The 15,368-nt window shown below is 42.8% G+C and overlaps 1 protein-coding gene across 1 annotated transcript; it reads right to left on the bottom strand.

The window, feature by feature from the left end:
• Positions 1 to 84: 84 nt before the first annotated feature.
• tulp4b (TUB like protein 4b) lies at positions 85 to 14,919 on the bottom strand. The gene is made up of 16 exons (XM_069661979.1): positions 14,846 to 14,919; positions 13,911 to 14,197; positions 11,048 to 11,317; positions 9,661 to 9,789; positions 9,365 to 9,526; positions 8,975 to 9,155; positions 8,773 to 8,880; positions 8,524 to 8,687; positions 8,193 to 8,417; positions 7,810 to 8,044; positions 6,585 to 6,708; positions 6,266 to 6,410; positions 6,035 to 6,128; positions 5,799 to 5,942; positions 2,354 to 5,712; positions 85 to 2,070 (listed from the first exon to the last, which is right to left on the bottom strand). The coding sequence occupies exons 2-16, from the start codon at positions 13,926 to 13,928 to the stop codon at positions 1,954 to 1,956; spliced, it is 5,475 nt and encodes a 1,824-aa protein (XP_069518080.1). The 5' UTR covers positions 13,929 to 14,197; positions 14,846 to 14,919; the 3' UTR covers positions 85 to 1,953.
• Between the last annotated feature and the right edge of the window lie 449 nt (positions 14,920 to 15,368).

The raw sequence follows: 15,368 nt of genomic DNA, 5'->3' as shown, positions 1-15,368 counted from the left end.
GCATTATCATTATATTTCAGCCTCCTAGGATCACTGACCTTCCATCATAGAGAGAAAAAAAGTCACAAAACAAAAACATTTGGAACAATGTTTTTATTACATTTTTATTACATTCTGGCCAGCCTATAGGTCCGTGTAAACCTATGGTCATAACATATTTGTTTCTTTCACAAAATAAGAGAGAAAAGAAAAATCAGGCAACCAGCCATTAATGAGGCAGTACTGCTGATCACTCACACACATGGTCGCTGAAGTCTCTGAAGCCTCTGAAGCTGCATTAAATAAAAGCTCTTAAATGAAAATCTCTGCACTTGATTAACCGTAGCCTCTCTCAAAATACTTTCATCATATACTTTTTAATAACTTTCTGTTCACATATGACAAATGTCCAGACATTTCCCACATATTTTTTTCCCTTTATACATTAGCACCAAATCTACATGAATCTCATTCCGACTAAGATTTAATGAATGTTTTGTATTTAATACCTTTGCAAGTTTAATGTTTTCATAATTTTTTCTACAAGTGTAACATCAAAAAACTCTTGGTACCATATTAAAGCAAAGGGTGAAGTACAAAAAATTACTGAAAGTAGCAACATATAACATTTTAAGCATATAATGACGTTGAGTCATTTACTAAATACACAGAGCAAGCAGCTTCGTATTTTCTTTTGCAAGTACAACATCAGTTCTATGTAAGTAGCATTATTTCACACAAGCTCTATCTATCTAAAGCAGCACTGATTTCCAACAAGGCAAACTACTGATGTAGTAGCATCATAAATATCCAATGATAACAACACAGAGCCACCAAGTTTGAGATCACTGATCTCAGTGTTTATGCAAATTTAGTTTGTGGAGATGGAAAAATTTTCTATCACCTTCCCAACTAACTTTCAGCCAAATGTATTTGGCTTTTTTTTTGGCACACACACACACTTACTGTTAACCATTACTGACAATTTTAGAGCAGAGTTTGGGAAATAACAGGTTCATGTAATTTTACACATGAAAAACTAATGAATACATTGTCAGAGTCAAGTCTTACAGAATACTCATTTGCAGTACAGGGGCCAAAAGAATATGATTTAAAATGTTCATTGCACCACTTCATAGAAGTATCATGAATAGAAAATATGCAAACTATGATAAACTGTACTCCACTCTTAATGTTGCAGTTACAGAATCAATATATTCTTCTATTACATGTTCAGCAATTTGAACACAGTGTAGACAACATTCATCAAACGTAGACTAAAAACCTAATCACTGCCTCGAACAAATGACATTTAAATAAACAAGAAGGATACAAAAAAGGATAATGAAAGTTTGATATTAATAATAAAACATTATTTATACTCAACGTAAAACTCAATCAAAATCGTGCAGTGTTTGTATCAGAAATGGTATGGCTTTATGAAATTTTATCTGCAAATTTGAATGCCACCATACCTCACAATGCAGGTAACCTTTTCACCACAAACGGATACAAAATATTAATTAATTTTAAATACATTAAATAAGCCAACATTTAAAGAGAGGGGAGATGTCTTTGGCACCACATGTGGTACAAAACCTCTAGTCTGCCTTAAAAATCCATTCCAAAATCCAAGGACGGTTGACGTTTTAATCAACATTAAATAACATCTGAATAATAAATAAAGTGAGCTTGAATACATTCAACACATGAGCTAGAAATGATGATGAAACTGATATAGTCTCCAGACCACTGACCCAGACTGACTTTGCCTTCAACAGACTGATTGTTTATCATCTACATGTGCAAGACCAACTTGTATATTAATCTCCTCTTTCAAAAAGAATCACCACGGCACTGACATTTCCCAGCTTTGGCTCCACACACTGGGGTGTAAGACCATTGTGGACCATTGTGGCCAAGACCATTTTGGCTTCTTTTGAATAAGTCTACAACAACACGAAAGTAAACTTTTCACTTCAGCCTTTGAGTCACATTGGCTAGGGCGACAGCAAATGCCTGCACTGCTGAGAAAGGATACTGGAAATCCAAGATGTAGGCGTTGCCATCAATTCTCCCAAATTGCATCACCTAAAACAGACAGAAAGAGGAAGTCATTTCAGAAAGAATGTCAAAAATACCAAATCAGAAGTTTTATTCATGATTTATAATTGTATAATATGTCAGAAAATAGTTAAAAGCCAAACCATATTTAAAATACTTTCAAATATGACAGGGTAGAGGACAGCAACTCTTCATAATTGAAAGCTAATACCAAGGAATATGTATCAGTTTTGTTTTCAAAGTGAACGTAAAAGTTGTTGCCAATAAAGAATTCCAGCTTAACCTTCTGTAAGATTTCTTGTCACATTACCTGTCTACCATCCAGCTCAATTTGAAAATTCTTTGCCGACTCCTGCGTGACTCGTCCTCCAAAATCGAGCTGGTAGACCTGGGTGGCTTCGTTCCACAATGGTTGTTTATTGGCCATGACGTAGACAAATCCTTGACTGCCTAAACTCCGGTCCTCTCGTTCATTCGCCTTGCGACACTTGATCTCCTCCAGCTCGCTCGCCATGCGCATGCTGCGTTTGTTCTTCCAGCTCTTCTTACTGCTCTGGTTCTGGTTCATGAGCTCGTCGCCGCTAATAAACAGCTCCGGCTCGCTCTCTGAGCTGTCCTGGAACTCATTGGTGGTCCTGCTCATCTTCTTAGTTTTGTTGAGTTGCTCTCTCTGGCCCTTGGGCTTCTTCTTCTCTCTGCTGCCGAGCCTCGGGCTGGAAATGAGAGTGTTGAAGTCAGAGAGGGCACGTCCTTCCTTTCTGGATTTGCCCTCAGAGACGTTGGGCATGTTGGCGTCCTCGGCTCGGCTATCCAGTCTTTTGCGGCTCTTCTTGTTGAAGCGCTCCGACTCCTGTGGCACCGGGCTTTCGTTCAGAGATGATGGCTCTGGAAAGTTGTTGGCGGACTCTGCAAGATCCTCTGTGGCACTTTTGGATGGTGGTAGCTCAGTAGGTGGAGGAGGAGGCGGAAGAGGGGGTGGTGGTGGCGGCGCTGTAGGAGGAGGAGGGGAGAGAATGGGCTTCTCTAATATCTGATGGGTTTTGGTGGGGAGGGGTGGTGCTGGAGGGTCTTGCATGGGAGGCGGGCAGGGGTAAGGGTTCCAGGGGTGAAGGTTGACAGGGTGCAGCTGAAGCCCAGCACATGAGCTGGCTCCTGGATACATTGGAGGGAGAGGGCAGCAGGCTAAGTTAGCCAGATTTGGAGGATAGCCTGGAGGTAAGACCAAGTTGGCTTCCTGCTGACCAAAAGGAACCGAACCAACTACTTCATTTGGATTACATTGTGGTGAAGGGTTCTGTAAGGTCTGCATTGGGGGACCACCATGAGCCACACCTGGAGGGAAAGGCGAGAGGGATATCTGATAACCTGATGGGAAGGTAAGTGTGCTCGTGCTTGGACTGCTTGGAGGTTTAGTCGTGAGGACAAAGGGAAGCCGAGACATATCCAAGTGCTGAGTTTGACTGATGAGGAGTGGAGGGGCTTTGTGAGGTCCTGGTGGAGGACCCAACATTGTTTGTTCTGGTGTGAGCCAAAACTCCTCGGTTGTAGAGGGGTCCCACTGGTAAGGCGGAGGTCGTTTTAGTGTCAAGTTGACATCGCCGAGAGTCAGTTGACGTACTGATTTTTCAAGGTGACACTGCTGATTTAAAGTCTCATCTTCAGTAAAGGCAGAGTTGACATACACTGTTCTGTCTCTGCTGTTGTCAACAGCACCCAGCAGGCTGTACGAGGACTGAGAGGTCAGGGGTGAGGCACCTTTGGAGTGCACAATAATGGTGCTATGATGTGCTCCTTTCCCCGGTGGGAAGTCCTGCCTCACCACCGTGCCTCCTGCAATGCCACTACTTGTAGTTCCACCGCCACTAACGCTGACACTGGTGCTGCTGCTGTTACTGCTGCACTGTGTGCATGTGTACAAAGCAGTGGGCACCCTCTGCTGGTAGGAAAGTGCTAGTGCACTGTTTATTTTTGCCTTGGTGGGGAGGGTTCTTGAGCTTTCCATCATCTGTGGCACTTTGAGTCCCACGTCCCTGCGGTCACGGCGCAGAGTGGCATGAATCAGACTGCTGTCGATTCTCTGGGGAGGAGGAAGTGTTGCAGTAACTTGATTGGCTGGATCAGGGTAAGGAGGAGGGTCTCCACTTGGTATTGAGTATCGAGGGACAGACAGACGGCTCAATGTTGCTGAGCTGTAAGGAAGCTGAATTTTTTTAGTCTCAGAGGAGGTGACTTTCAGAGTGGCTGAGCCATGGACAGCATATGCATTTTGGTTGCGAATGAGGCGCCGGCGTGGCCGACAAACCTCCTCCACGTTGCCACTGCTGTCAAAGGTCGTGATCCTTTCATACCCCAGAGGGGTTGGGTACTGCAAAGTGACAGGGTGAAGCAAAAACTCATCCTTCTTCAGGCAGGGGTCTGGTGCCAGGATACTTGGGCTGTCACAGTTTGTGACAAGAGTTTGAGGCGTGGTGACGGCTGTAGCTGCTGCTGCAGACGCCACAGTTCCCGGGTATGGAGGGGGAGGATTAACCTTCCTCATCTGCATCTCCATAGATCCATCAGGGTCACTGAAGGGAGGTAAAGTCCTTGGCATAATTGGCTTCAGAGTGTGTCCATGCTCCAATCTGCTGAGGCCAGGATCGGTAGTTGGTGGAGGAATCTGAGGCAGAATATGAATCTGTTGTAAGGAAATGGTTGGATATCCGGTCGGAGGAGGCGGCAGCGACATCTGCATCTTCAGTTGCTGCTGCATTTGTTGGTGTTGCCTCTGCATCTGTTGATGTTGCTGCTGGATCTGCTGATGCTGCTGCTGGAGCTGCTGCTGCTGCTGCCTCATTTCCTGGATCTGTTGCCGGATTTGTTGTTGCTGCTGCTGCATTTGTTGCTGCTGTTGCTGCATCTGTTCGTGTTGCAGCTGCATCTGTTGCTGCTGCTGCTGGATTTGCTGTTGGTGATGGAGCTGTTGAGGCGTTACTGGCTGTTGACTCGCTTGCATTTGTTGGTGTTGCTGAACCTGGTGTTGTTGGTGTTGCTGTTGTTGCTGTTGATGTAGCGCCTGCTGGTGGTGCAGTTGCTGTAGCTGTTGATGTAACTGTTGATGTTGCTGCTGTAGCTGCTGCTGTTGGGACTGATGATGGTGTTGCTGCTGCTGCTGCTGCTGCTGCTGCTGCTGTTGTTGTTGTTGTTGATGATGATGCATTTTCTGCTGCTGCTGCTGCTGCTGCTGCGTCTGCATTTGTTGCGACTGTTTGGACGGCGGTTGGCGAGGCTGCTGTGAATGAGAGCGCTGCGAATGAGGCTGCGGGGGGAGATGGTGAGGTGGAGGTGGCGGAGGGAGAGTACCAGGAAGAAGAGGTCCCATCTCCAGCCCATTGAAGATCACCTGACCAGGGTTCGAGTATCTTGTTGGCACAGGATACGGCGAAGCAACTGCATCCTGCCCATGATCAGTAACAGGGACCGAAGCTGCTGCGGCTGCAGCTGCAGCTGCTGCAGTGGCCGTCGGGTTGGTCAGGACATCAAGCTGGATGTTCTGATTGGCCAGAAGAGATTGAACCAGGCCGATACTCTGAGTTGGAGACATGGCCTGAGCCGGGCTGTGGATGGGAGCGATGGGAATGTTGACTGTACAGGGGGGATTTTCTCCTGCCACTCCAGACGGACCCATCACTTTATAAAAACACAGAGGAAGCGCACATTAAAAATTAGTCAGTCAGCATCTGAACTGCAAATATTGTGCTTTTTCTCATTCTTACCCGGTAGGTCATCCTCATCCTCACTGAACACATTGGGGTTGAACACAGGCAGGCTCATAAAGTCATGAGAAATCTTTCGCACCTCTGGAAGGTAGATTGTCATCTGTCTCGGTTGCAGATGAAGCAAACTTGTCTTATAGATGACTGAAACATAGGACAAAGTCATGACTGTTAAATTCATCAGAGTGGGCGATGTGATGTGAATGCGTGGCTTTTTTGTCTCCTGTTACATTTACCTGCACCGAGATTGGCAGGGAGAAAAGAAGCGAGTCCAACAATTTTGAATTTTGTCCCCCAAATGTTGGATGTGACTTGAGCAAGGTAGTTGTGCTGCGGCGCATAAATAAAAGTAAAAGGACAACAATCCGTCATCACATTTAAAGTGCATACGTTTTCCACTACACTGTCTATTTGCTATTAGCGGTAAATGCAGTTTCAATAATGGAAAGACTTTCTTTCTATCATACCTCCGTGATCCCGTCCATAGAAAACTCTCGCCTTGTCAGACTGGGAGACCGAACTGGAGGCTTCTTTGATGGTAACCGTGGTGACCGTTGTCCTTCCTGATTGGCTCGTGACAGTTTGGGAGATTTTCTCAATTCCATGGTCATCCTTTGAAACAAGAAGGTAATACATTCAATTATGTTTGACTTTGATATATTACGTGTTTAATTGAATTTAATTAGTCAGGAGCTCGGTTATCAAGGTGAAACAGCTGCTACAAAATTAATTGCAAACACTCTTCGGTTCAAGCCAGTGTAAAAAAAGATGTTGAGTTTGGTTGACCTGTTTCCTCGGGATAACTTTGGTGACTTCTTCCCGACCCACTCATCGCTCAACTCAATGTCACTGGAGTCAGAGCAGTTACAGCTGTCGGTGTATGAAATCATGGGATTTACACACACCTCCTCTGGAAGGAAGATATACAACACAGAAAAGGTAAGTCTTCCCCCACACCTCCTCTGGAAGAGAGAAACGCCACTCTTGCATTAGCAACATTCATAAAAGCAAATACATATTTGGTGAGACCACATGCTAAATGCAACCCTATTGCAACCAGGTCATGATCCAGGCTATTCCTGTATAAAGCCTCAGACCACATTACATCAGAGAATCACCACAGTCTGTCCTTGTTCTTATTCAAGGTGAATAATGGGCGTACTGCATGAAAAAGCACCGTTATAATAAAATTTTATTGTATTTTTAACTGATGGAGCAGGAACAGATTTAATTTCAAGATGTCAAGGGTTAAAGATTTCTGTTCCTTTGGGTAGTATGATACGACGAGGTGTGTCTGGAGTCTGCTTGTTTCCCTTTTGTACGACGGGGGACACACTGACACACTCTAATGCACTTCTTGCTTCAGCTGTTTGTGCTATCAGAATTACAAAAGCTCATAATACATTTAAGATCATTTTGGGAAATGCGCTTAGTGGCTTTCTCGCCGCTAGTTAGATGAAATTGATACCACTCCCATGTCTGTTTGTTAAATACGAGAGTGCATCTAGCAGCCGTTTAGCTTAGCCAAGAATAAAGACTGGAAGCAGATGGAAGCAGCTAGCCAGGCTCTCTCTACAGTTCATTAAAGAAGGAAATAAAAAAGCATTTTCCAAGTTGTGTCCCAGTGTTAATAATTCAGTCGTCTCTTGGCCCCCTCTGTTGTTGTCATTGCCAAGGAACAGTTCCACTAATGTTACATAACTCGCTATAGAACAAGAACTCGTTTCATTTTTACATTTGGGTTTGTGTACAGGTGTAACACACAAGATACAACATGTTAATGAGTCAAATGTAAAGGTGTTGGTAGGTTGATTGTTGAGGTGAGTTTTTCCTTTGTTTTAAGTCGTTACGCTAAGCTAATATCAATCTTCTGGCTCTAGCTAGCTTCAAAACATGAGTGGTATTGATCTTCTCATACAACTAGTGAATCTATAAAACCATGTAGATAGATATAGCTCCATTAGTAAAAGTGCGGTGAGTCAAGATAATCCAAAGGCCTCACTGTAAACACCTGCTTTGCTGTCTGTTTTTGGATCCATAATGACAAACTCGGGCCGTAGTTTACTGATGCGCCTTCCTTTGAGAATGGGCACCAGTCCTCCTAAATATTCAAGGTAGAGGGTGTAGCAGGGTCCGCCTGCCTCAGGGCTGTCCTCTGCCCGCTTCATGGTGCAGTGGAGCCGCTCATTCCCAGCTGTGGGATAGCTGACAAAGTCACGGATGTTGTTTGGGTCAGGGATTGGGGGCTAGAACAAAGAGAGGAAAGGGCTGTAGGATTGCTGGACACTCAAATGAAAACATGTCGCAGTCAGCAGTTTTGCATAATCACTGTGCAACAAAGTCAGTAAGACGCTGTGTGTGTCTGTTACTGCAAAGAAGCAGTTACACAGGTACCTTGATGGTGGGTATGAAAGCAGTCGTGACGTAGGAGCAGAGAAGCGAGGGCATGTTCAGTTTCCCCACATCTTTCTCCTCTCGCAGGGCGCTGGCGATGCCCTGCTGGCATAAAAGTTGGAGGCTGGCCACCCTGTGCTCAACACGCACCACATACAGCGCTGGGCCACACGCAAGGAACAGGCGAGAGTCTCTGTGACCCCAACAGATGGTGGTGATGGGTCTCTGAAAAACAGTAATTCACGATAGAATAATCCTATAGTAATGAACAATTGAAGCCATCGCTCCCTTTTTTATATTGTAATTCATCCTTAATCTATGCAGGACTAACCTGTGCTGGGGTTTCCAAAGTGTAGATGTGTTCTCCTTGTACATTATAAAACTTCACCAGGGCGTTTCTCATGATGGACGCGCAGGCGTCAGGAGGAAGCCCGTGTCTCTCCATGCCTGCCACAGCCAGGAGGTCTCCTTGAGAGCACCACTGGGCCTCCACATCTGAGGAGGGAGGGAGCCAGGAATCTTCTGTCATCAAAATTCATCATTATACCAGTAAATGTCAAAGCAAGGTGTTATTTTATACCTTTCAGCCCTGAGCGAATAACAGCAGGAGAGAGGTCGTCATAGTTGTTCATTAAACTGATATCTCCTGATAAGAAGGTCACCGTCAACAAGGGCTTGACTCTCCGCACTAAAAGGAACAAAGGAAAGTAAGCACATTCGCTTTCCACGGACAAAACAAGGTAGCAAACTGTCCTATGTGTGTTGAGGGAACATGTTTGTACCTAAAGGCAGAATATTGTCGTCAGAGTCCGTGTCGCTCTCAGTGCTGTCCTCCACCAGGAAATCGGGGCAGTTCCAGGACATGCTCACGATCCCATCGGACTCGTGTAAGAGAACATGGGCGAGCATTCGTCCGTGACAGTCCATCACGATCACCTGACCATCTGCTGTGCCAAACAAGACCTGAGGGAGCGTTGTACATTAAACTTTAATAGAAGATATGATGAAAAAGCTCTGGAGCATTAAATATTGGGAGGAAAAGTGCTGCAGGACAGACCATTATGTAAGTCCTTTCACTTTCTTTTGAGGATGGCTTTCCAAAAAAATCATTCCAAATATACATTTTCTTTTTGAATGTTGTGTTATGATGTTTGTGACAGATGCAAAGTTACCTGTTGATCATCAGGTGTCCAGATGCCACAGGTGATTTGACTCTCCAGGTTAATCTCGGAGGACCAGTGTCTTTGCCCGCTGACCGAGCCGACCAACACAAAGCCATCCCTGTACGCGATGAGGGCCTGAGTGCCGTCATGTGACCAAGTGAAGTCACTCACCTGCAGGAAAGAAATGCGTACGCTGCCATGTCAAGTGTTTTTATCCATTGCACTTAAAACCTCGTACATAATGTTTCTAATATATAACCAAGGATATATATTGCACGTGAATGGGTTTTGCATTAGTACAATACCTGTGCTCCTCTGTCGTTCACCAGCTCTACAGACCATCGTCCTTCATACTGGATCCACACAAAAATACCTCCCTCCATATCACAGGTGGCCAGCTTCTGGAAGGGTTCATTCCAACGCACTAAGACAACCTGCAAAAAAAAAAAAGCACTGTTACTACTTTTTTATTTTTAGAAACACAGGTGGCTTTCTGCACACCTCATCGTTCATGATTAATTTACAGGATAAGCACAAAGCTAAAAAAAGAGGCTTTTTTTAGGCTGAGTGGGATTTGAAAGCTCACTGCAGTCAGACTAAGAGTGAGTATACAGAGAAAATAGAGACATAATGTTGATGTCATCTGAATCTGTAAATAGTATGTATTTGATGAGCTAAAAATGGATTGTACTGAATTACATTTCTCCCCTTTAGTTCATATTGCAAACAACTGCACCTGATTCTTCTCTTTCTCTTTTCTGCTATTTCAGCTTGTATGCACGCTTTCGATTCAATATATTCCTGTGCAAATTAGTTGTATAGTACGACAGAAATTATTAAACATTTGTAATATAAAAGTCATATTCTTGCAGATTTTCATTTAGATAAATGTCTGTTAAGTCATGAATGAGGTAACACAGAGCCAAACACAGAGGTGTCACCTGCATACTTAATGATGTGGTTTAAGCTCGATTGGCAGAATATGTCATTTGTCAATTAGAAAGTAATTATTTTACACTACATTCAAACAGACAAAGCATATTATCTGTCGCTCATGCTACTTTTGGACCAGCTATGTTGTGTTTTTAGATAAACGGCTACATAAATGAAATAGATTTTAAGTAACAATCTGGAACATTTTCAATTAAATAAATGTCTGTTAAGTCTCTATCTATCGCTGAATGAGGTAACACAATGGTGATTGAGCCCATGGCCCACTGATGAAAGCCTTTATATTTGCAGTATTACAGACTGGGTGTCTGGTGCGACTTTCGCGGAAAAAATCACAAGCAGCGCCCAGTTAGTGACGCGTTTTCCATCACCCAGCAGTGGTTGGTCTGCCAGAGAGGGTAGGCGGAGCTAAGTGGCTGCTTTTCCGCTCTCTGCAAGTGTTGTGAGTAAACAGTAATCTACTATGGCTGAACAAACAAAGAAAAGATGGATGACTACAGATACAACTTCAACAATAAGTGAAAATCCAAAGAAAAAGAAACAAACTCGACGCTCAGATGAAGCAAACTGTCTAAAAAGGAAAGCGACCGTCAGCCAGGAAAATCAAGAGTTACAATGTTACACTAATGTTTGGATCATGATGGAGGACTCGTTAACAGTGGGTATAATAGACAGAGTTGGAAGATGAATTTATGTAGAGGGGGAAAATAAGAGTAAAAAGGAATTGAGAGGAGACCACACCTCGCTGTTGTGTCCTCGCAGGTTGAAATTGATCCTCTGAGGTGTGGTCCTGTCCCTCCTGCAGTGACTCGACGTGAACGTCACCCCAACGACTCCTCTCCCGTTCCCTGTGGCGAGCCAGCCCTCCTCATAGTAGCGTCTCCGGCACACCGGCTTGTCCTTTTCGCTCTTGGGGACCCGGCCTTTCCACGAGAGGCAGAGGATGTTGGAGTCGCTGCAGAGGATGGGACCATGTTCCACGGCAGCCAACATCCCTACTGAGTGACCAGGCTGGTGGGCAAAGCAGAGGAGGAGGCAAGTTGAAACAGAGGTATACAAGTTTTATGACATTATTATACCATACCCCACTTGTGACCTTAAACTTTAAACGGGCTTCTGGTGTTGTTTTCATTTATGGACACTGTTTAACATGGGCTTGGTTTTGGTTACTTAACCTAGGTAGAGAATCCATTATACTATTATACAATATCATGATGATACAATATGATATAGACTTTTTGAAAATGACATATTTGCTGATATATCTGATGAAGTCTGCCTGTGATGGATATGAGACGTCATCATCTGACCGTTTTATTCAGTTGGAACAGACTGTGACTAACGTAGCCTGGGGACACATCTTCAGAATTTCAAAATAAAATCATGTATCAAAGACGATAATATGGGTTAATATTTTCACTCTGCATTTATGATATCAAATCATTGATCTGGGAAATCCAGACTTTTACACCCCTGGTCAACACCGACACAAAGATACCAGTGGGTGACATCTTACTGAGCTTGTTCACAGGAAATGACAAATTAGTAACAGAAACACGGGGCTTTTACGCTCTTTGTTTAAAATATTCCATTCAAATGAGTTCCCTTTGGGTGAACACAGCTTGCAGCAGTGAATCACTAAAGGTGCCCTTATAACAGTACCATCACCATGGCTGCTGCTCGTAGTGCTCTAGCTGTTGTTCTATTATTCACTGTCTATGGAGCAGCTCCAGGATTTGTCTCTAGGTGACATCATCACTAGTGCTGTCTGTCTTTTATTCAATACTGATTCACAAAACTGAAAGTATAACTGAATATCGTGCATATTCTACCTCAGGGTAAATTTTACTCTTGACAAAATGGTTGCTGCTTTTTAATGTCTGCTGAGAAACTGTTTTTCGACGACTTTTTCATGGAGGTCAGATACAAACTAAATGAGTGCTTTTATTTCCAACCTTGTCCAATCTGCTGACACTGGACTGGCAATATCTAAAAGAAAATGTTCTAAATGTAGAATTAGAAAAAGCTCAGTATGCTCTTTAAATATGTTCTATATGTGGAGCCTGATATATCATGGTGGGCTGATATTACAGGCCTACATGGGCCTGATATCGGCCTTACACAGATATATTAGTCTGGACTTGTATGTTTTCCAATATGCAAATGACACACCTCTGTTCCATCGCTTGCTACACTTTCAGCACTGTCCGCAGCATATATAGCAGAGCCTCACAGCTTAGCATACAATGTAATATATTGATGCATATTATTTTTTGCATATTCTTATGCATAATATTCAACAATTTTAACCTTTTCATAGTCGTACCAATGCACAATCCAACTAGAGAACATCAGTTTTCATTTTCAGCACTACATATTCACTTTATCTGCCCCCATATCAGCAATCGCTAAAATCAGTATCGGTATCAGTCTCAAAAATACAATATCGGTCAGCCTCTAACTGTTATAGTTAATCCATTTACATATACATACAGTCTTGCTTTTCACTTTAGTAGCTTCACAGCTTTAAAAATCATCTTTTTCCAATGTTTGACAGTATTGCGTATTTCCTGTCTTCTTGTTTCATCCCTTCACTGATGCTACATTTTGTTTACACTAATAATCAAACAGAAGGCTGCCATGTTTTTGGCTACATAATTCAATTAAATATAAGTTATCAGGAAAGCAGCCTTCTGATTACCTTTGCATAGTCATATCAATGTACAATCCACGTAAAGAAGGTTTTCAGCTCTAAATATTCACTGTATCGGCCCCCATATCAGTAATCTATAAAATCCGTATCGGCATTAGTTTCAAAAATCCAATATTGGCCAGTCTCTAACTGTTACGAGTTAATCCATTTACATATACATACAGCTATGCTTTTCACTTTAGTAGCTTCACAGCTTTAAAAATCATCTTTTCCCAATGCTTGACAGTATTGCGTATTCCCTGTCTTCGTCTTTCATCCCTTCACTGATGCTACATTTCGTTTACACTAATACAATAGTCAAACAGAACGCCCCCGTGTTTTTGCCTACATAATTCAATTAAATATAATTCACCAATTAAAGCCGCCTTCGGATTAGCTTTGCATAGTCATATGAATGAACAATCCACGTAAAGAAGGTCTACTTTAATTTTCAGCTCTACATCACTATATATCGGCCCCCATATCAGTAATCTGTAAAATCAGTATCGGCATCAGTCTCAAAGATCCAATATCAGTCAGCCTCAATTATTAGAGTTAATCCATTTACATATTAAACCCTTTTACATACAGCTTTGTATTCTTTATCTCCTGTCTTGTTTCATCCCTTTGCACTAAAACAATAGTCAAACAGAAGACTGCATGTTTTTGGTTACACAGTTCCATTAAATATATTTACGTCTTATGCATCATGTGCAACACATTTCACAAAAATCAGTTGGTCTCTTTGGATACTTTTGAGTCTCCTCTACCATATAAAATAAATCTGAATTATGTTTGGCTGCACAGAATGAGTTACAATGACTGGCCCACTTGGCAGTAGATTGCATAATATGTCATAAAATATTAAAACATGGCCAAGTAACCTGGAAAAATTACAGTAAGATTACATACCTCATAGTTCCTGGGCATGTTGAGTTAAAATTCCTCCATTGAAGGTGTCCATATTTCCATCCAGATGATGCACTGAAGGGTAATGGCTGCTCTGCTCTTTGTACTAACAATAGAATCTATGGGAAGGTAAAATGCATCATACAGCCAGATGTTGTCCAGCTCTACATTGATTTAAATTAAGCTGCTCTGCACATCAGAGCTGGCCATGAAATGATGTGAATCCTCTCTGGTGACAGTGTCCCACCCCATGTCCTCCTGATGTGGCTCTGGACAGTTGTGTAATGGTCCTATGAAGAAAGAAAAAGACACTGTTATCCAACAAACAAGGCCATTTAAGAGATTTAAAGATAGAGGCAGAGAGAGATGGGTCTTGCTTAAAATAGCAGCCTTGTCATTCAGTGCATCAACCTTGAAATTCACAGTTTTCTCAGTCTCTATGCAACAGCAACACTGCATTAGAGATCAGGGCACTCGCAGTCTCCATGGGTACTGATACTGTCCGTTCTTCCTATTTTACGTCAAACAGCAGAGCAGCCAGACAACGATGTGAACTGACATACCAAAATGTCTATATCATAAAGACAATGAACGTATTCTAATGCAGGAAATTGGGATAAAATACTAACATTGAAAATCGAATTTAAAAAAGCGATTAAAAACGACAATTTTCCGCTTGATTTGAAGATTTCAGATTAACTGCATCCAATTAAAGTCGAAGTAAAAGACTCATCATCTCCTCTGTAAAGGTCTCTCACTAACTACATCACCCGTTACACCAATTAAATGTCTCATTCAAAGGCGCCTTGTAGCCCATCTGACCGCATGCAGCAGTCTGACTGAGCCAATGCGCACGAGAGCAAAGAGCTGCGGTGGAAAATAAACAAGTGCTTCCATCAAAGAGGTTACATGAACACACGTAATGCAGTTGTACGTACCTGAAGCCGCCGGAACAACGTTTAATCCAGAGGCAGTCGGTGTAAAGTGCGGTCGTGTTGCCAGGCGCTTCTCCGCTGGCGCACTTTGGGGTTGTGGCTTTAAAACGGGTTGCCATGAGGCAGGTAGTACGGAAAATAGACCCCGAACTTTCTTTTAACTTAAAACGAAAGCACCAACACAAATAATGAGCCTGTCAAGAATCCCTTAAAGTAATTGGGTACAGTTTAATCATTTTTATCCCATTCTGATATGGAATCTGGTCCACAGGCTACTGTAATCGATACCAGATCATTTTCTGCGCCTCAAAATGGGGGTTTCTTTCATAATGGCAACCTCACACGGCGCACCCCATCTTTCAAATGTAAATTGAAGTGACATTCTTGACATAAGACCTTGATGTGATGGACAGACTGTCCTACCGTCCTTCCCAAGTCTTAATTATGATTAATTAGCGAACTGATTTCACTATAACTTTCTTCATTTTACATAATTAGCCTGTTGTGACACTACATTCACTCATTT

The sequence above is a fragment of the Semicossyphus pulcher genome, unplaced genomic scaffold (genome assembly GCF_022749685.1).
Source record: "Semicossyphus pulcher isolate SPU_LCO1_2020_fin unplaced genomic scaffold, fSemPul1.0.p SCAF_14, whole genome shotgun sequence".
NCBI classification, from domain to species: Eukaryota; Metazoa; Chordata; class Actinopteri; order Labriformes; family Labridae; genus Semicossyphus; species Semicossyphus pulcher.
This window is presented reverse-complemented; position numbering and strand designations above follow the sequence as displayed.